Here is a 20,946-nt window from a genome sequence, read left to right as displayed (position 1 = left end):
TATATATATATATATACACACAAACATACTGTAGTAACTGCAGTATGTTAGAAATGTACTTCACATAGCTAAGAGATTGTATTCTGTAAAGTACTCTGTGAGAATTTTCTAACAAAACATCTTTTTTTTTTTTTTGTTTCTCTTAGCTCCAGTGATAAACCGGTTCATTAGAAGGGCGTCAGGTGAGTTTCCTGTATTTGCATGCTTTCGTTGTTGTTGTAACAAAGCTCCCCACTATTTTATTTAAGTATGCTAATATTGTCTTATAACGAGAGAGAGAAATCAAAACGCTAATCAAAGAAAGGGATGTAAAATCAAATATTAATTCATTGCGCTTAATGGTGTTTTGTTTAGTTTTTTTAAAAAGCTTTATTAAAAACCTATGACCAACGTGTGACTCAGAAACTGCACATGGTTCTTCTGATCTTTGTTGGAGTAGAAAGTGAAATGTCACTAGCCAGGGGACAGACTCGTTGGGAGAGTTGTGAACCACAGCTCACACCATCGACTGCTGTGACAGGCCAGCTCCATCAGGCCTCTTCTCCCCTCAACTGTCATTTGGGGGCCTCAATGGGGGAGGTGGGAATTAGGTCTCATTTCATCAGCTTCATCAGGTACCTCCTTCCTCCAAACTGTGCCAGCTGGTCATCATAGGAACATCCGGTGTAGGAAATTGGTGCCCAGGCTTCCCCCCCTCTTTCTTCACTGTCCCTTGGGTTTTCCTCGTTTAAATCTAAGGCCTGTGGGTAGGGACTGTCTTGTTTTGATTGTATGTAAGCTGCTCTGTGATGGGACGTGGGAGGCGCTGTGGGTTAAGCCACAGAGCCTAGGACTTGCCGATCAGAAGGTCGGCGGTTCGAATCCCCGCGACTGGGTGAGATCCCGTTGTTTGGACCCTGCTCCTGCCAACCTAGCAGTTCGAAAGCACGTCAAAGTGCAAGTAGATCAATAGGTACCACTCCGGCGGGAAGGGAAACGGCATTTCCGCGCGCTGTTCTGGTTTGCCAGAAGCGGCTTAGTCATGCTGGCCACATGACCCGGAAGCTGTACGCTGGCTCCCTCGGCCAATAAAGGGAGATGAGCGCCGCAACCCCAGAGTCGGTCATGACTGGAACTGATGGTCAGGGGTCCCTTTACCTTTACCTTAAGCTGCTCTGGGAGCCCTTTTGGGCTGCAAAGTGGGGTACAAACACTCCAAGTAAAATAATAAATAAAGCATTGGACATTTTGTAAGTTTACAGCATACGTGTCCAACTGGCATGAAGAGTTTTGAAGTGGCTGTTGTGCAGCAATGATAGAAAAACATGTTTGCACCTCAGAACGCTCAGATATTTTCATCATATCTAACATACAGGAGAACACACACACACATATTTTCTTGATCAAGGAGACATAAACACATACCGTTCTCTTCCACAATTATTTTCAGAGTGAACAACTTTATCAACCTGCCACCTTCTTTCCCCAGTGTCAGAGACCAATATGAAGGCTCACCAAGGATTGAACTTTAATACTTTTATTCATTTGAATCAGGTTCCTAAATACAAACTAAAAGCAAAAATACAGTGGTGCCTCGCAAGACGAAATTAATTCGTTCCGCAAGTTTTTTCTTCTTGCGAGTTTTTCGTCTTGCGAAGCACGGTTTCCCATAGGAATGCATTGAAAATCAATCAATGCGTTCCTATGGAAACCGCCTTCAGACCAGGTCCGGGGACAGTCTGTCCCCCGACCTCTTCTGAAGGCTGGGGGGGGGGACAAGGGCTTTTCTTCCCACTGCCAGCCTTCAGAAGGCTGTTCTGAAGGCTGGCGGTGGGAAGAAAAGCCCTTCCCACCTCTCGCCCCGCAAGCTCCGGGGACAGGAGGGCTTTGCTGCCGACCGCCAGCATTTTAAAAGCCCCTGCTGTCCCGGGGCGATTTTAAAATGCTGGCGGGCGGGAGCGAAGCCTCCGCTGTCCCGGGGAGATTTTAAAATGCTGGGGGTCGGCAGCGAACGCTTCGCTGCCGCCCGCCAGCATTTTAAGATCGCCCGGGACAGCAGAGAAGTCTCCGCTGTCCCGGGAAGGCAGGCGGGGGGGAGCAAAGACTTTTGCCCCCCCCCGCCGGCCTTCAGAAGAGGTCCAGGACCTCTTCTGAAGGCTGGCTGTGGGCGAAAGTCTTTGCTCCCGACCGCCAGCAATTTAAAACAGGTCCCCGGAGATTTCCCTATGGGCTTTCTTCTTGCGAAGCAAGCCCATAGGGAAATTCGTCTTGCGGAACGACTCAAAAACGGAAAACTCTTTCGTCTTGCGAGTTTTTCGTTTTGCGAGGCGTTCGTCTTGCGGGGCACCACTGTATGAAGATGTTTCATTTGTGACTGAATGCTGAATAGATTTAAGCCTTCTACTCTGTAAATTTTGATCTAGGCAACCTCTGTAAATCTAGTTGCCGGTTTATCATTTTTCTATATACAGTGGTGCCTCGCAAGACGAAAATAATTCGTTCCGCGAGTCTTTTCGTCTTGCGATGTTTTCCGTCTTGCGAAGCACGGTCCGTCGCAACTGCACCTCTTCAAGCGACTTTAAGAAAAAAGCGCAAGATGTTTTCGTCTTGTGAAGCAAGCTCATACGGAAATTCATCTAGCGAAGCAACGCAAAACCGAAAACCCTTTCATCTAGCGAGTTTTTCGTCTTGCGAGGCATTCGTCTTGCGGGGCACCACTGTAGTTACCCAGAAAGTGAAGAATATTGCAGAGCTCATTATAAAGGATCTGTTGCAAAGTGCCAAGTTACTTGTGAAGGACCTCATTTGTATTGTAAAGTGTTCTGTTTTTATCTAATAGATTTCTTGAACAACCAATAGCATTGTTTCTTTAACTTAAATGAAGGTGAAGTTTAAGCACAACAAAAGCAAAGTTGGGAAAAACAATTTCTGTAAATCTCCTAAAATCAGAATGGTTGTTCGACTGTTGACTGCAAACACTTCACTGAGTCTTTCTTTCTTTCTTTCTTTCTTTCTTTCTTTCTTTCTTTCTTTCTTTCTTTCTTGGATCTGCTTTACTCTCTTTCTTTAAAACCTAGCGGTATATTTGTGATATTTTGGGGGGGTTTTTTGAGTTTCAGTATTGGATGCACGTTTAAGGATGGCTTGCTTTTTCTTGGCACAGCTACCAATTAAATAGCCAGAGGTTAATTGCAGAAGCACCTGCTGACAATAATGTAGGCTGTTAATTATTTAGCAGATATTCCAGCCTACATACTGTGACTATTAACAACTTTTTTTAAAATCTTGCATAGCTATAATTGGTCTCAGCAGCTGTGATGGCACAGTTCCACACAAATCAATCCTCTGCAAGTCTTTATCTTTCACCCAGTTTGCTTCCTTTAGCACTACTATTGCCAACCCCAAATAGTTTCTAAATCCAGGGGATTTCCACCCAAAATCATTTAGAGTTTAGGGTTAGTGTAAAAAGCTGCTTGACAGTGAAATGCTTGAAAATAGATCTGGTGCGCTGCAGGATTGAAAGTGCAAAAGTCATTTTCCATAGCTAGTTACAGACTTTCACATAAGAACAGCAGTTTAAGAGAGGGGGGATTTGTAGAATAAGTGCCATTTGGTATAAACAAGAATTTCCCCTGTCCTGACTTTGACCCATGGTTAAATTATTATTATTAATATTATAATAATATTAATATATTATTAAATGGTTTAATAAGGAGACTGAGGCGAAGTATGACAGCTGTCTTCAAATATCTAAAGGGCAGTCACATGGAACATGGAGCAAGCTTGTTTTCTCCTTCTCTGGAGCCAATGGCTTCCAAGTTACAAGAAAGGAAATTCCAACTAAACATCGGGGGGGGGGGGCGGAATTCTGAAAGTAAGAGCTGATTGACAGTGGAATGGACTCTCTCAGAAGGTGATGGACACTCCTTCCTTGGAGGTTTTCAAGCAGAGGTTGGACAGCCAACTGTCATGCAAGATCTAGTTGAGATTTCTTCCAACTCTACAGTTCTGTGAGTCTATGATTCTATAAGCCCCAGTGAAGAGGGATCTTATTTAGCATTAACGGTGGTTAAGATTGGTGTAGCTGCAACCCTTAACTATGGTTTAGCCATAGACTGTCAGGGAAGAATGAATGTGGGGAAAACGAAGTGTGTGATAACCTCTTGCCAGATTGAAGACACAGTGCACTATATAATAATAATAATAATAATAATAATAATAATAATAATAATAATTTATTATTTATACCCCACCCATCTGGCTGGGCTTCCCCAGCCACTCTGGGCGGCTTCCAACAAAACACTAAAATACAATAGTCTGTTAAACATTAGAAGCTTCCCTAAACAGGGCTGCCTTCAGACGTCTTCTAAAAGTCTGGTAGTTGTTGTTCTCTTTGACATCTGGTGGGAGGGTGTTCCACAGGGAAGGCGCCACTACCGAGAAGGCCCTCTGCCTGGTTCCCTGTAACTTGGCTTCTCGCAGTGAGGGAACTGCCAGAAGGCCCTCGGTGCTGGACCTCAGTGTCCGGGTAGAACGATGGGGGTGGAGACGCTCCTTCTCCTGTATACTTCCAACCTTGGGACTGATGCTTCTATTGATTTTCAGAATTTTCTAGGAGGTCAGTCAGATGACTTCGAAATTACATGCTTGCTGGCCAGGATAAACAAATTTGTTACCTATAGAGTAGCTTTATGTTCACTAGCAGTGAGAAACATATCGTGGGCTACTTAAAAAATAATAATAATTAAATGATTTGGGGGAATGTTCCCAATTTAAGTTTTGATAAATTGTACTTCTGAAAATTGATATGTTTTAGCTTATTGTTGGATTGTCCTGTTTTGCTTTCTTGTGATCTATATTGTAATGGGTGTTTGCGACAAACAAGAAAAATCGGACTGATGGATGCTACTCGCTGCTTCCAATTTCTTAGGAGTGGCAAGAGACTGGAAGCAATAGGACTGTACTGGGTCTGCATGAATTGTACTGTTCAGATGTAGCTAAATTAGATAAATGAATGGAAGCCTTCACATTCTTGCGCTCTTATCTTTCATGCTACATATGCTGCTCGTGTTTGTTATAGATTCATAGCTGGCATGACAATACTCTTCCCCTCTTAACAATCTTTTGATTCTATAAACAAGCTTAGTGAAGCTGCACAATATTCTTGGCGAACTGTTTTTTTTTAAATTTTTGGTGGCATTCACACAAAGAATGAAACAATGTTAGGTGCTTCTGAAAGGAGTTGTTTAAAGTACGTGGCAGTCACAGTGATCACGATTGCACATTCACTGCAATAATACAAGACTTCAGTCAATACCGTTCTTTCAAGGATACTGAGAGACCCGTGGTACTTTGCTTTGCTGTTATAGTTTATTAAATAGTTCAAGTGGGGGGGGGGGGAAGGTTGGCTGCTAGATTTCGCAGTTGGGGCTTTTCAGATTATTTACAATAGGTTGTAAAGGTAAAGGTACCCCTGACCGTTACGTCCAGTCGCAGATGACTCTGGGGTTGCGGCGCTCATCTTGCTCTATAGGCCGAGGGAACTGGCGTTTGCCCGCAGACAACTTCTGGGTCATGTGGACAGTATGACTAAGCCGCTTCTAGCGAACCAGAGCAGCTCACGGAAACGCTGTTTACCTTCCCACCGGAGCAGTACCAATTTATCTACTTGCATTTTGATGTGCTTTCGAACTGCTAGGTTGGTAGGAGCTGGGATTGAGCAACAGGAGCTCACCCCATCGTGGGGATTCAAACCGCCAACCTTCTGATCGGCAAGCCCTAGGCTCTGTGGTTTAGACCACAGCGCCACCCTACAACAATAGGTTGTAGTCCTACTCAAAGTAGGCCCCCAAAAATTAATAGGCATGACTAACTTAGGTCCATTAATTTCACTGGGTATACTCTCAGTAGGATGGTTTGATGTGCAGTATTCATATGAGTTTTAATGCATGGTTAATACTAATAGCTATATGTGCGTCCTTCAGAATTCTTTGGTGTAGGGTCCCCAATAATTGTTAGATGAGGAAATGACAAAACCTCATTTATTGTAGCTTTTTAGAGAGGTGTTTGCTGTTGAAATGAAATTACTTGGAAATTTTGTAGGAGCAAACGCTCCCTATTTATTTATTTGTCAGTTTGGAAGCCTGTGATATATCCTGAACATTAAAACAAGGAAAATAACTTTGGAGTAATCTGGTTAGAATTTGAAATCAGACAGTGCCATAGGACATTTGGGAGGAACACAGACCTCTGGAGAAACAGGGTCAGCATGTCTAGGTTAGCAACGCAAATGGAGTTTAATGTTATCAGGAATTAATTTAAGCAGATAACGTTGTGTAGATTTATGTCCCTGAGCTGAAACGGGGAAGATATAAATAGCGTTTGAGGGTTAGAAAGTAGGCAATGCTTTTTCTGTCATATTCTCTCGACGAACTTCTGAGTAGCTGAAGTTGATGTGATTCAGGTGCATTGCAGGTGGAGGAAATTGTTTTTAGCAGCTGTGCATATATCTTATATCAAGACAGTTACCTGTTAAGGACCTGATACCACCCTGGCAGCAGTGATACCAACTCAGGATCCTTGGCACCCCGCCCTTGAGTGTCTTGTTTCATGGCAGTGGAACGCTTCTTCATGGCAATGGTGACAGTGACCCCTTCTCTGGCCTTGAGCTTGCCATTTTGCAGACACTTGCTGGCAGGAATTCCATCAGCAGGAACCCCTCCCCACAACTGGCAGCCAGTGGTAGGGTAGCTTAGCCAGGAAAGCTGTGTGGAGGGATGCCTGCGTTCACTCTGTGTACACCCTAGCCCAGCACAACGGGGAGCAGGTTGGGTTCTGTTGGTCTGTCAAGGTTTGTTTCATGAGTGGAAGCTAAGAGGGTATTCTGATTTGCTTTATTTTTACCTGTTCCTCATTACAAACAGGGAAGAAAAGTTGGAACACCTAGAATTTCCCTCCCAACTGTCAAATGGTGTAAAGTGAAATTATGTACAGCAGGAAGCTTCCCTCCCTCCCCCCTCTCCATCCCTCCCTCCCCCTTTTATATTTCTAGTGGAAAACTAAAAACCTAATTAAACTGGATGAGTGCTAACAGCTTTCGAGGAAAAGCCTTGAAAGCAAAACAAACACAAAATGGAAGCCAAAATTTCTAACTTGATGAATATGGTTTGCTGTTTTTTCATCACTCATTAGTGTGCTTATGTAACATTTAGCATTAGTTTGTTTTAATTAATGTTCAGATGCTAATAGTTATGCAACCATGTGAAAATTTGCAGTTCTTGGTGTAGTTACATGTTTTCTCAACGTCGTTCAGATAATCGGCTTATTTGTGCTTACATGACAATTGATACTCAACCCACTTCTTCTGCAGTTTTTGCTCATCCTCTTCATCTGCTCATATTTTTATAACCGTAACACTAGGCTAACATAAGAAGAGTCCTTCTGGGTCAGGCCTGTGGCCCATGTAGCTAAGCAAACTGTTCTTACAGTGGCCAGTCACTGTCAGATGCCCACGGTTTCATTTTGTGAGCTTCTGCTTAATTTACACAGAAGTCTTCTGCATCTCCCAGAAAGTTTATTCCCAAGTTTAAGGCACTCTAGGGTCCCCACAGTATGAGAGTTGGTTTCCAAAAGGATTTTATGTATTTTTTACTCCCCACCCTCCACATGAGCTCATTGGGTTTGAATTTTCTCTCTGTAAATTTATTATTTAACCTGTTAGACACTAGAAAGCTAAATTCATAGAACTGGAAGGGACCATGAGGATTATCTAGTCCAATCCCCTGCAATGCAGGAACATGCAGTTGTCCCATTTGGGGATTGAACCTGCAACCTTGGTGTTATCAGCACCATAGTCTATCCAGCTGAGCTTATCCAGAGTCCTGTAAGCCCAAATTGCTTAAGCTGGACCATAGCATGCAGAACATCCCAGGTTCGATCCTTTGGCACTACCAGTGAAAGGAACTGGTTGATTTTTTAACACTGTATATCCTGCCCTTCACCACAAGCAAAGTTTGGCCTTGATGGCTGGGGCTAACGTGAGTCAAAAAAAAGTGAGTCTGTGGACGAACTCTGGGCTCCCTTGGCCTGAAAGTGAGATGAGCACCGCAATCCCATAGTCACCTTTGACTGGACTTTTTTTTTTGGAAAAGTTTTTATTGTTAAAATAATTCAGCATTAATACACATATATTGCAAATATACAAGCATACAAACATACATTTCATACAATCCTTAAAAATGTCCAAACATACCTACACTCAATCCCACAGATTATTCCTTTTCCCATCACCATCCACCACCCCTCACCCATCTTTGTGTTAGACTTCCAATCTACTCAACTGCAATTTCTTTCCACTTCTATTACTTTCTTTCACACACCTTTAACCTAATTTCATACTTCTTTTTCTATTACACGTTGTTATCCATCTTATTTAGTATTTCAATATTTGAAACGGAACTTGTTTATTCTCATAGGAGTTCTGATTTTTCGATATGGTTTTGCAAGTATCCTTTAAACACCTTCCAGTCCCTATCTATCTTCTCTTTTGAGATCCTTCCAAATTCTCCCATTATTTTGGATATATTATAGTACTCCAATAATTTGGCAAGCCACTCTATTTTTGTCGGTATAATACCACTTTTCCAATTTTTCGCAATCAATAGCCTTGCGGCTACTGTTACTTATAAATGTAATGTCTTGCCTTCTTCCTTTAGGCTTCCTGATACTATTCCCAATAGAAAACCTTTGACTGGACTTAACCATCCAGGGGTCCTTTACCTCTATCTTTAATGTGAGTCACAGTCCAAAACATCTGGAAGGCACCATGTTGTTAAATGCTGAAGGAGACAGTTATGCAGTGGGTGGACCAGCGACCTGACTTGGCATAAGGCAACTGGATGGTCATTGCAGAATATATTAATGATGAATACGAGTGCCCCGAACATAAAGTCCAGCCATTTCACAAAGCTGCTAAGTTGCTCAGCACCAATGTGCTGATTTTAGAAAATGCCCCTACTTGAAATGTCGATGCACGCTGTGCTCCTTGATGGCGCTGTGGTCATCCTGCATTCTGACTTTCTCAGTTTGTGATTTTGGAGGGCCTTAAGCAACTTGTGTCCTGTTCCCAAACACAGGTTCTTGTCGATGACCGTGATCAGTGAGGGTTTTGTGGCCTCATCTTGCTGTGGGTGAACAGCAAAAGTTCCTCTGGAGCACCTCCCAAGACCCAGAACAGGGCAGGATTAGACTGATGAGTCGTCAGTGGAAGCCTGCACAAGGACTTCCGATTGTTCGAAGGGGCTTCTCCTTTCCCCATCCCCTCTGCTGCCCAAAATTGGCTTTGGAGGAATCCACAGATTGGATGATCTGGAGGAAAGAGAGTGGAGATATGGAAATGCTTGCCATGATGGAATGATCAACATAATTTTATGTTGCATTCCTTCCATAGTCCCCATTTAGTATAAACTGTGCCTAGATTATTAATAATAATAATAATAATAATAATAATAATAATAATAATAATAAATTTTATTTATATCCCGCCCTCCCCAGCCACAGCCGGGCTCAGGGCGGCTAACAACAATCAAATAATCAGTCAAATAATCACACAATCTAAAAATATTTCATTATAAAAATTAATTAAATCAAAATTGATGGCAACCAATTAAGCAGAATTATGTGCAGGTTGCCAGAGGAGGGAGTCAGGCTGCGCCCTGACCAAAGGCCTGGCGGAACAACTCTGTCTTGCAGGCCCTGCGGAAAGATGTCAGGTCCCGCAGGGCCCTAGTCTCTTTTGACAGAGCATTCCACCAGTTTGGAGCTGCAGCCGAGAAGGCCCTGGCTCTAGTTGAGGCCAGCCTAACCTCTCTGAGGCCTGGGACCTTGAGGATGTTATTATTTGCAGACCGTAGGTTTCTCTGTGGGGCATACCAGGAGAGGCGGTCCCGTAGGTACGAGGGTCCTAGACCGTATAGGGCTTTAAAGGTTAAAACCAGCACCTTAAACCTGATCCTGTACTCCACCGGGAGCCAGTGCAGTTGGTATAGTACCGGATGAATGTGGTCTCGCAGCGAAGACCCCATAAGGAGTCTCGCCGCGGCATTCTGCACCCGCTGGAGTTTCTGGGTCAGTCTCAAGGGCAGCCCCACGTAGAGCGAGTTACAATAATCCAGTCTGGAGGTGACCGTCGCATGGATCACAGTGGCTAGGTCAGGACGAGAGAGATAAGGGGCCAACTGCTTAGCTTGGCGGAGATGAAAAAATGCCGCCTTTGTTATAGCTGTAATCTGCGACTCCATAGAAAGGGAGGTATCGAAGATTACACCCAAACTCTTAACGGCACTAATTGCACCCCCGCAAGAGATGGGAGTTGCCCCCTCGATCCCATATCGTCCCGCCCCAGCCAGAGGACCTCTGTCTTCGAAGGATTTAACTTCAACCGGCTCCCACGTAACCATCCAGCCACAGCTTCCAGACATCTGGTCAGTGTGTCTGGGGCCGAGTCAGGATGGCCATCCATCAACAGATAGAGTTGGGTGTCATCAGCATACTGATGGCAACCCAGCCCAAAACTCCGGACAAGCTGGGCGAGGGGGCGCATAAAGATGTTAAAAAGCATCGGGGAGAGAATTGCACCCTGAGGCACTCCACACACCAAGGAGTGGCGTGATGACAATTCCCCCCCAAGCGCCACCCTCTGTCCCCGACCAGAGAGAAACGAGCGCAGCCATTGAAGGACTGTGCCCTGGATCCCCACGTCGGCAAGGCGGTGGTCCAGGAGTTCGTGATCGACCATGTCAAAGGCTGCTGACAGATCTAGAAGAATCAGCAGCCCTGACCCGCCTCGATCCAGCTGCCTGCGGAGATCATCTGTTAGGGCGACCAGAGCCGTCTCGGTCCCATGACCAGCACGGAAGCCGGACTGGAATGGGTCCAGAGCAGATGTTTCATCCAGAAACCTACCAAGCTGTTCAGCAACCGCTCTCTCAATCACCTTACCCAGGAATGGAAGATTCGAGACCGGGCGGTAATTGGATAGATCTGAGGGATCTAATGATGTTTTCTTTAAGAGCGGACGCACCACCGCCTCCTTCAGTTCCCCTGGGAATATCCCGGTGCCAAGGGACAAATTGATGATATCCCCCAGGGGGCCCCGCACCTCGTCTGGACACGCTCTAATCAGCCATGACGGGCACGGGTCAAGAGGACAGGTGGTGGGCTTTCCAGCTTGGAGGAATCTGTCCACATCGGCTGGAGATATCCGGTCAAAGTGGTCCAATACTGGACCCGAGGACAGTCGAGGGGCCTCCAGTTCCTTTATTGTATCCAAATTGGCAGGGAGGTCATGGCGGAGCAACAGGACCTTCTCCGCAAAAAAGCTCGCAAATGCCTCACAGCTGTGTGTCAGATTGTTATTTAAATTTGGCTGTCCTTCAAGGGACGTTAAAGACCGAATTATACTAAATAATTGCGCCGGGCGAGAGCTAGCGGATGCAATGGAGGCCGAGAAGTAAGACTTCTTAGCAGCCTTCACTGCCATCTCATATTATTATTATTATTATTATTATTATTATTATTATTATTATTATTATTGCTAGGTGTAGGAAGATTTGAGAACAAGATGGTACAGTAATGAACAATTGAAACTGAAGTATTGCTAACATCTCGAGTGTTTTCAAAAAATATGCCGAAGGCATTTGTGTGGAACAATTAATGTTCAGCATTGGGGAGAACCCTTTGAGGTGATGTAAGCAGGTCTCTTGAATGATGTAAAAATTATTTCGTATAGAAATAGAACTCTTTTTCTATGAGCTTAAAGATGCTATAGGCATGTATGGAAAAACACTTGAAGCAAGCAGTATGAGAGAAATCGTTCGCCATCTTCTGAGAAGACGGGGATCTGCCCCTGATAACGAGGGCTTGGCGGAGTAGCAGCTCTCAAATTGCTTCCATCCAAGTAAGCCTAATTATTGTACCAGATATTTATAACCAGTGGGCATATTGGATTGGGAACATCTCCAGTGGAAATGAATGGGAGCGTCAGAAAGCATATCAGCTGTGCTTTTGTATAATTCTCATTCTTTTAAATGAAAGGGGCTTGTGCAGAGGAAGCTGCACGCAAGACCGCTGCCTGCTCTGGATCAGTTAACAGATCAGCGTTGTTATGCCTGCACTAGGCTTAAAAGTAAGGTGGACAGCTAGTTTTTAAATTGCAGAGTCTCTGCCAAATATTTGCAGCTGGCATTGCAAATACATAATGGAGGAAATGTGTTGCTCACCTGTTAGAATGTCCTGGAATATGTGGTTTCTTTTGTTGCTTCGGTAGAGTCTTTGCTTCCCAGAAATCCGCTGTCTCCGCTGAAATGGTATATTTCATATTTACTGCAGGCGTTTGGGTCAGACTGAATCCTCTCTTGTCTTGCACGCGACTCTGAATCCTTTCCTCCCAGCTCTTTACTGGCACAGTAGAAAAGAGGCTAGAAATTGGAGGCGGGGAGGGGGAGGGAGAGAGATACTGTGTTTCTTGAGACCTGATGTGAAGGAAAAGTTTGTTTGCTGAGCAGGTTGAGTTGCCAATTGTTTTTTCCCCTGCCCGCAAACAGTTAACTCACAATGGCTGCTGATGGGCCACAGTTCCAAGGGAGGCAGTTGGCGGGGGTGGTGGTGTCACCATTGTGTATTGTGTGGTTCTTAACTGAACTTGTTCTTTAAAACTTATGTGGTAATTTTTGTTGTTATTAGTTAAACTGGCATGCCTAGAGCTTGTGGCAGCAGTGAGCGGAACTAAGCACGACCAGGGGCTTGACTTTTCCGGCCAAAATTTAAGTTATTAAAAAGTTTTAATTTACCTTGTTAGTTCACAAAATTTTAGCAATGAAGGTGATGATGAAGTAAGCTTTTGGAAATCAAACTCAGTTTAGAAAAGCAGGATAATGAACTTAGCAAGGAACATCAAGATGCTAAAGGCCTCAAGGACCAACTTGAAGCAGAACAATATTTTTCCACACTGTATAAAACGCAAGTTCGAGAACTAAGAGTGCGAAGAAAAGGCAAAGCTCAGTAAAGAAGTGCAAAAAATTAAATAAAATATGCCAGAGTTGCAGGACAAAAGAGATTCTTTGGCACACAACTTGAGATCACGTTAACGAAAGCCGATTCAGAACAGTTGGCTCGCCCCATTGCTGAAGAACAGGACTCTGATTTGGAAAGGGAAAAGATCATGAAGGAGTTAGAAATTAAAGAAATGATGGCAAGGCATAAGCAGGAACTTGCTGAAAAGGATGCCACAGTAGGATCACTCGAAGAAGCAAATAGGACACTAACTAGCGATGTGGCTAACCTTGCAAATGAGAAAGAAGAATAGAATAACAAGCTCATGTGTTCATACCTACTCTCTATCATTTCCCAACAAACTGTGAGGCTTGTATGAAGCCGTTATGGCACATGTTCAAACCACCTTATGCTCTGGAATCCCACCACGGCCACCAATTAATATGCAGCAGCACCAGTACCTGCTAAAATTATGTGAATTCACAAGGTAAATTAAGATTTTTTTCGTAACTTAAATTTTGGCTGGAAAAGTCAAACCCCTGGTCGTGCTTAGTTCCGCTCACTGCTGCCACAAGCTCTAGGCATGCCAGTTTAACTGACAACAACAAAAATTACCACATAAGTTTTTAAGAACAAGTTCAGTTAAGAAACACACAATACATGATGGTGACCCCCCCCCAACTGCCAACTGCCTCCCTTGGAACTGTGGCCCATCAGCAGCCATTGCAAGTTAACTGTTTGCTGGCAGGGGAAAAAACACTTGGCGACTCAAACTGCTCAGCAAACAAACTTTTCCTTCACACCTGACAGCTGACAAGATCACTAGTAGAGACACAAAACACATGGAATTGTATAGTAATCTGGTAACTTTCAAACATGGTTATTTTAAGCTTTTAGAGCCTTGTTTATAACATCTGGAACTAGGACAGTGTGAGTTACAGACGGGCCATGGAACGCTGCAAGGGGCAGTGAGAAAACAAAGGGGAAAGGGTGCAGAAAGGAATGTTAGCCCCACACCTACACAGCGGGTTGCTGTTAGTCCCAAACTAGGTCTTCTCATTAAATAAAAAGTAAACATAGGTTCTTTGATCAGATATAGTCATGGTATAGAAGGCAGCCCTGTTTAGGGAAGTTTTTAACGACTGGTGTTTTAATGTACCATATTTTTTGCTCTATAAGACACACCAGACCACAAGATGCACCTAGTTTTTGGAGGAGGAAAACAAGAAAAAAAAATATTCTGAATCTCAGAAGCCAGAACAGCAAGAGGGATCGCTGTGCAGTGAAAACAGCAATCCCTCTTGCTGTTCTGGCTTCTGGGATAGCTGCGCAGCCTGCATTCACTCCATAAGACGCACACACATTTCCCCTTACTTTTTAGGAGGGAAAAAGTGAGTCTTATAGAGCAAATATGGTATTTTTAATCTTTGTTGGAAGCCACCCAGAGAGGCTGGGGAAACCCAGCCATATGAGCGGAGTATAAATAATAAATTATTATTATTATTATTATTATTATTATTATTATTATTATTATTTCATCCTCCTTCAGTTGCAGCCCCTTACATACTACATGGGACCATTTTGTTACCTCACAGAATAGGTGGGAAATTAGCAGGGCACCAGGCGCATTTTGCGTCTAAAAATTCTCCATTTGCGAGCACCTCATAAAGTCTGGGTGCCATTTTTTGCGCCTGGCCAATAGTCAAGGATTACTTGACGCCTTAAAGTCTATGTTAAGGATAGACAATATGTTAAGGAGTTTAACAATAAGGAGTTGAGTGTTTTGAAAACTGAAGCATGGTACCAGTATTTTTATTGTAAACACGAAATTGCTAAAAATGTTGTCACTTATGTGAACTGCTTATTTTGCTTATCAAAATAATAAATAAAAAGTGTTGCCGACCCCCCCCCCCAGTGGCAACTAGACATTCTCTTTTGGCGCCCACAACCCAAGTCCCAGAAGCCATTTGGCTCCTAGCTTTTCTCTCCCAGTTTCTAACACTGGGCAGAACTGTGGACTCCTCAGGGTAGGCGCCCCACAAATGAGAAAACATCCTTCTTTCTCTGTTGGTAGGCCAAGCTTCGTATAAAATGCTCAAACATTCATCTGTGTAGTGCTTTGTAGGTCAGACAAATCGTGTTTTGTTGGGTTCCGTGGTAAAGAACTCGTTTCAAATGATGTTGGCATCCATCTGTCTCGGAGGAGTGTGCCTTTGGGGGCGAGGTCAAGCTGTCGGAAGGTTACCGCGCTCGCTGTGGCTATAGAGACCAATACAGGAGAGACCTGTTTTGTTGCAGCTGGGGCAGATGAAGGCATCCAGTTGTGCTGCTGCAGATGCACTATGGCGTTTCTTCTCTGCACTCCTCCCGGCAATCATTCCTCCTCTGGTCACTGTTATGGATGCATGACCTGACGCTCTCCAGGCACTGTGGTCATCTGCAAGGGATTCCCATAGGGCAGGTTTGATGTTGCCAGCCACACATCCTTGAGTGGTGTTGCTGTGCTTGCTGGTGAACGTTGGCATGATTCTGTGGTGACGCGGCAGCTAAAAAAGCCAATGCAATTCTGGGCTGCATCAATAGGAGTATAGCATCTAGATCAAGGGAAGTAATAGTGCCACTGTATTCTGCTCTAGTCAGACCTCACCTGGAGTACTGTGTCCAGTTCTGGGCACCACAATTCAAGAAGGACACTGACAAACTGGAACGTGTCCAGAGGAGGGCAACCAAAATGGTCAAAGGCCTGGAAACGATGCCTTATGAGGAACGGCTAAGGGAGCTGGGCATGTTTAGCCTGGAGAAGAGGAGGTTAAGGGGTGATATGATAGCCATGTTCAAATATATAAAAGGATGTCACATAGAGGAGGGAGAAAGGTTGTTTTCTGCTGCTCCAGAGAAGCGGACACGGAGCAATGGATCCAAACTACAAGAAAGAAGATTCCACCTAAACATTAGGAAGAACTTCCTGACAGTAAGAGCTGTTCGACAGTGGAATTTGCTGCCAAGGAGTGTGCTGGAGTCTCCTTCTTTGGAGGTCTTTAAGCAGAGGCTTGATAACCATATGTCAGGAGTGCTCTGATGGTGTTTCCTGCTTGGCAGGGGGTTGGACTCGATGGCCCTTGTGGTCTCTTCCAACTCTATGATTCTATGATCATGCTGATCTCCCCACTCCCTCACCCTTCCACCTCCCAGTTGGTGCAGCAACACCGTTGGCAGGGGGCCACGTGCATGGTTGCTTCCCCTCATTGCCAGGCTCCCCTGCTTTCAGGTGTTCATAACATTGCAGCCTCAGTCTGGATTCAGCTCTATGCATGTTTAAAAATCTGCTCTATCAAAATGAAACCAAGGACTGACCACTTACATGGAAATTTGCAGAACGGTATTCTGCATTTAGTGGGAAACCTATTAAAATCACCAGGATGATCTGTCATGAGGAACTTATGATTTCCCCTAATCCTTATTTAATACTGTAGAAATTATGACATTCTTATTGATTCAGTTCATTTCCCCATCTTCTGATTATGTAAGTGATCTCATGCATTATTTATTGGGCATTGAAATTACTCTTAATTTTTCCTTTCCACCAAGAAGATGATTTACAGTATGAATAACATTACCTTCTCTGTAACCTTAGAGCCACCTATTTCCATCTTGATTAGCTTCTAAAGTAATCTTATTTCCATTTGTTCTTGCGGTACAGGACCTATTGTACTGCAGTGATTGATTCAGTTCTTTTTGAATTTCACCTTGCACAAAATCATGACTGCTAAAAGCCCCATTCTCCCCAAAATAGACACTGTATGTAGATGCATGTGCAATAGTACAGCTGCTTAAGCTTTGGATTTTTATAACTTTCCCCAAATGTTTACATTATTTGAAGCTAGGTGGCTGATGACCAGACAGAGAAGGCCTTTTCAGTCAAGCTGTTTATGGAGTGGCTTGCCTGGCGCCCAACTGTGTTGTCTTTTTTTGGAGTTAGGCAAAAATTGTTTCCATTTTCCCAGGCCTTCCATCGTGGAATGTAACTGGGCTGATTAGCTTTTATCCTTTTGCTGAATATTTTTTCCATGCGGTTGTTCCATGTATACTGTGACTGTTTCTATTATTTACCTGTACACCACTTTTGACAGTTATATTAAAGGGTAGCCTAGAACTTCTTTTAATAAACAAGCAAAGCCATCCTCACCTCATTATGATTTTTGTTGCCACTGGAAACATGATGCTTCTAAAATGGAATGCATGCATATACTCTTGCATACTTAAAGTAAGCCATGGGAGAAAACAGTAGTTGGTGGTACAAGACTGCCCTCAAAGAGAAGTACATGGAGCCCCAAATGGCTAAGAGCCAAGGCTGCAGCCATCTTGGCCAACTGGCAACTCCATCTCAGCCCAAACACAGAGACCCCCAAGAGTTCCGGAGAGATACTCTTCTGAGTGAGTGAGTGAATAAATGAACCAATCGAGCCTCAGGCTCATGTTTTATTGGGTTGCCGTTGTGGCCTACTAAACAGTGACGAATTCAAACTGGGGAGCCCAGGGTAGTGGTGTATCCTGCTTTCAGAAGAAGGTCATCTGTTTAAAGGGCTGTCTGGTCCAAGTCCCGTTGAAAGTTAAAGGAGAACAGCAGGGCCGTGCCTACCAGCAGTTAACCCCTAGGCAGAAGAATGAGCAGGTCACTTGATCAGAGTCTTCCCCCATGTGATGAGAGGTATTGCATTTCTGTTTAAATTCTAGTTTCTGAATTTGCATGCATGCATATAACTTAGTATATGCAAGGTTAAGTTCTTTTTAGTCCTGTCCTTTGGTGATTCATGAGGGACCTCCCTAGGGTGACTAGAATTCACATCTCAGCTCTCCTGGGCACTTTTGTTTTGGATACGTCAGTGCTTCCGCTTTAAAGTTTGGAAAAAGAAACCTCACTTGCAGGACTGATGTGAGGATTAATGAGGTGAATGGTTGTGTATATGAGACCTACAAAAGGAAACTTACAAATGCAGTTATTTGGGACTGCTGGCTGCTAAGGCTACGAACGTGCAGCTATCAAGTGACAACATAGGGGCTATAGCTGATGGTGTTAAAAATGCCAGGTCAGAGGTTTTCAACCCTTTTGGGTCCACGGCCCCCTTGACCAACTGCATTCTTTCTGCAGCAGCCCTGTGGGACTCAGGAGCCCAGTTGCGTCACCCCTTGCCTGCAGAGCTGGCAGCCCCTCACCCTTTTTAGAACACCCTTCCTTGTGGAATGTTCCCTCAGCCTCCCCTCTCCTTGGGAGTCCTCCGGGCAGCTGCTGCTGCTGCCCTGGTCTCTGAGCTGCTCCCCCTGCCCAGCCCCAAAGAGAGGTGCCTCCATACACTGTCCTGCAGGGGCCTGGGACTTGTCTGTCCATTCCCAACAGCAAGGGCTGGTGGACTGGTTGGCTGGGCCAACCAGCACCCCCTGGCCAGCCCCAGAGGCACCATTTACCGTATTTTTCGCCCTATAGGACGCATTTTTCCCCTCCAAAAATGAAGGGGAAATCTGGGTGTGTCCTATGGGGTGAATGCAGGCTTTCGCTGAAGCTTGGAGAGTGAGAGGGGTCTGTGCGCACCGACCCCTCTTGCTCTCCAGGCTTCAGGAAGACATCCGCAGCCTAGCCAGCCCTGCGGGAGTTCCCGCAGGGCTGTCTAGGCCAGTGTTTCCCAACCTTTTTTGGGCAAAGGCACACTTGTTTCATGAAAAAAATCTCACGGCACACCACCATTAGAAAATGTTAAAAAAATTAACTCTGTGCCTATATTGACTATATATAAAGTAACTCTCTTTAATAGGAATCAAATAAACACAAAGTATTTTATAATTACTTTAGTATGAAATAGTAAGTTGCAGAATTTATTCAGCACGCAGAAAATGGCCTTTTGGGGGGTGAATGTGGATGAAGCAGGAAGAGAACTTAAAAAAAAGGCATGCATGAAATCTAGCCCCAAACACACACACGCACACTTTCCCCAAAGTGGTTGATGACGCAGGATATTTCCACATGCTTCTAAAATGCACATTAAATAAAACGAGAGAGAGAAGTGCACGCATTCACCTGCCAGCCTCGGAGCTGTGGAATGCAGCGACATGAAGCAATCTGTGTCCTTCCAGGCGCCAGCTCAGACCTGCCGTGCTGTTTCGTTCCCCCGGCGTCGCTGCCTTCATCTAGCCGGATGCCTCTCCTGCCCAAGGGACGTGTCAGCAGCCACCCGGCGTGGGGTAGAGACAGGACGGCCCCACTTCCTGCTGCCCACAAGGCTTTGGGGTGAGAAACACGGAGGGGCAGGAGAGTGGAGGTTGCCTTAATTGGAAAAAGCAGGGAGGTAGGCTGGTGTGCCGTGGGAGGGAGGCGGGCGAGTCGGGCGGCGAGCACACGCGGGGCGGCGAGCGAGCTCCCTCCCACATCCCATCGCCGCTCGCTTCGGCCGGCCTACTGGGCTGTCGCAGGCGGAAGGCCTGCGCATGCGCGAGGTTTTCGCGCCTTCCTCCAGTAGGCCGGCCGAAGCGAGCGGCGATGGGATGTGGGAGGGAGCTCGCTCGCCGCCCCGCGTGTGCTCGCCGCCGCCGCCCCGCCTCTCGCCGCCCGACTCGCCCGCCTCCCTCCCATGGCACACCAGCCAACGTCTCGCGGCACACTAGTGTGCCGCGGAACACTGGTTGGGAAACACTGGTCTAGGCTGCGGACAGCAGCCTGCTTCCCGGAGCGCCGTGCGCGCTGAAAGCAAAGCGCCCGGCGCTTCGGGAACACATCTGCAGCCTAGGCAACCCTGAGGGAGGTCCCGCAGGGCTGTCTAGGCTGCGGATAGCAGCCTGCTGCCCGGCGCGAGGGGCGCCCTGAAGCAGAGCGCCCCTCGCGCCGGGCAGACATCCGCAGCGTGGGGAGCTCTGCAGGAGTTCCCCGCAGGGCTCCCCATGCTGGGGATAGCAGCCTGCCGCCACCCCGCTGTTCCTCAACCTGTTTCGGTTTCCCCGACCTGGTTTTGGGGGGGAAATAAAGGGGAAAATTTTTTCCTTTATTTCCCCCCCCAAAAAACTAGGTGCGTCCTATGGGACGGAGCATCCTATGGGACAAAAAATACGGTACCTGCTGAGCTTGTAGCCAGGGCTGCTGCAACAAATTGTTGTGCAAGCCTTTGGGTGGCAGAGATGCAAGAGGGCATCAGAGGATGAAGGGAAGGGAAGAGGGACAGAGGCCAGTGTTGCCCACAGCACCCCAGACCGTCATTCAAGGCACCCCAGGGTGCTAAGGCACACTGGTTGAAAACCACTGTTTTAGAGCATTTGATTTCCCTTATTTAATTTATATCAGGAGCTACTGTTGAACATAAAATAACTTTTATGACTTCCTTCACATAAAATATATAGTCCTGGATATGCTCAAGAATTTGAATAAGAAGAAATTTAGCATTTCTAAGGCAAGGTAGTCCTAACGCAACGCTATGCAGATTGACAAAGAAATACCTTCTGTGTGGAAGAAGTATTGGCTGAACTTTTATGTTACGATATATATGCAGCCAGATACCAGATGTGAGATATTGTAAGCAAACAACTACGCTTCTGGCGAAGTGTGCAAACATGGCTCACAGAAGAATGTAAACCTTGGTACAGCTTCAAAAATGGCGATACTGCCAGTTTGATAAACAAATAATCGGTGAGGAATGAACTGTGGTGACTTGAAACCTTGGACTGCAACGTTTAGTTGGCTGATTGTTTCAATTTAAAATATTTTGCTGAAAAAGGTGTGCTGAGAAAAACCCATAGACAGGAGGGAATGCCTGTTTTAAGATGGTGCCTCTTGTAACATGTATTGTGACAAAATGCTATGCAGACATTTTGTGATGGAATCTATTGTGTTACGGAATGTGAAATAGGAAGTAGGAGAGAAGATGCTTACGTAGACAT

The 20,946-nt window shown here is 45.2% G+C and overlaps 1 protein-coding gene across 1 annotated transcript in view; it reads left to right on the top strand.

The window, feature by feature from the left end:
- Nucleotides 1-20,946, top strand: part of PRKAR2B (protein kinase cAMP-dependent type II regulatory subunit beta) — a 64,759-nt gene that overhangs the window by 24,687 nt on the left and 19,126 nt on the right. Inside the window, exon 2 of the mRNA XM_081211670.1 lies at nt 147-182. Within this exon, the coding sequence (XP_081067796.1) occupies nt 147-182 (36 nt within the window). The remainder of the gene's footprint in view (nt 1-146; nt 183-20,946) is intronic.

This window comes from Podarcis bocagei (genome assembly GCF_964188305.1).
Source record: "Podarcis bocagei genome assembly, chromosome: 10".
In the NCBI taxonomy this organism is placed as follows: domain Eukaryota; kingdom Metazoa; phylum Chordata; class Lepidosauria; order Squamata; family Lacertidae; genus Podarcis; species Podarcis bocagei.
The sequence above is the reverse complement of the archived record's forward strand: the minus strand, read 5'-3'. Positions and strand labels throughout refer to the sequence as shown.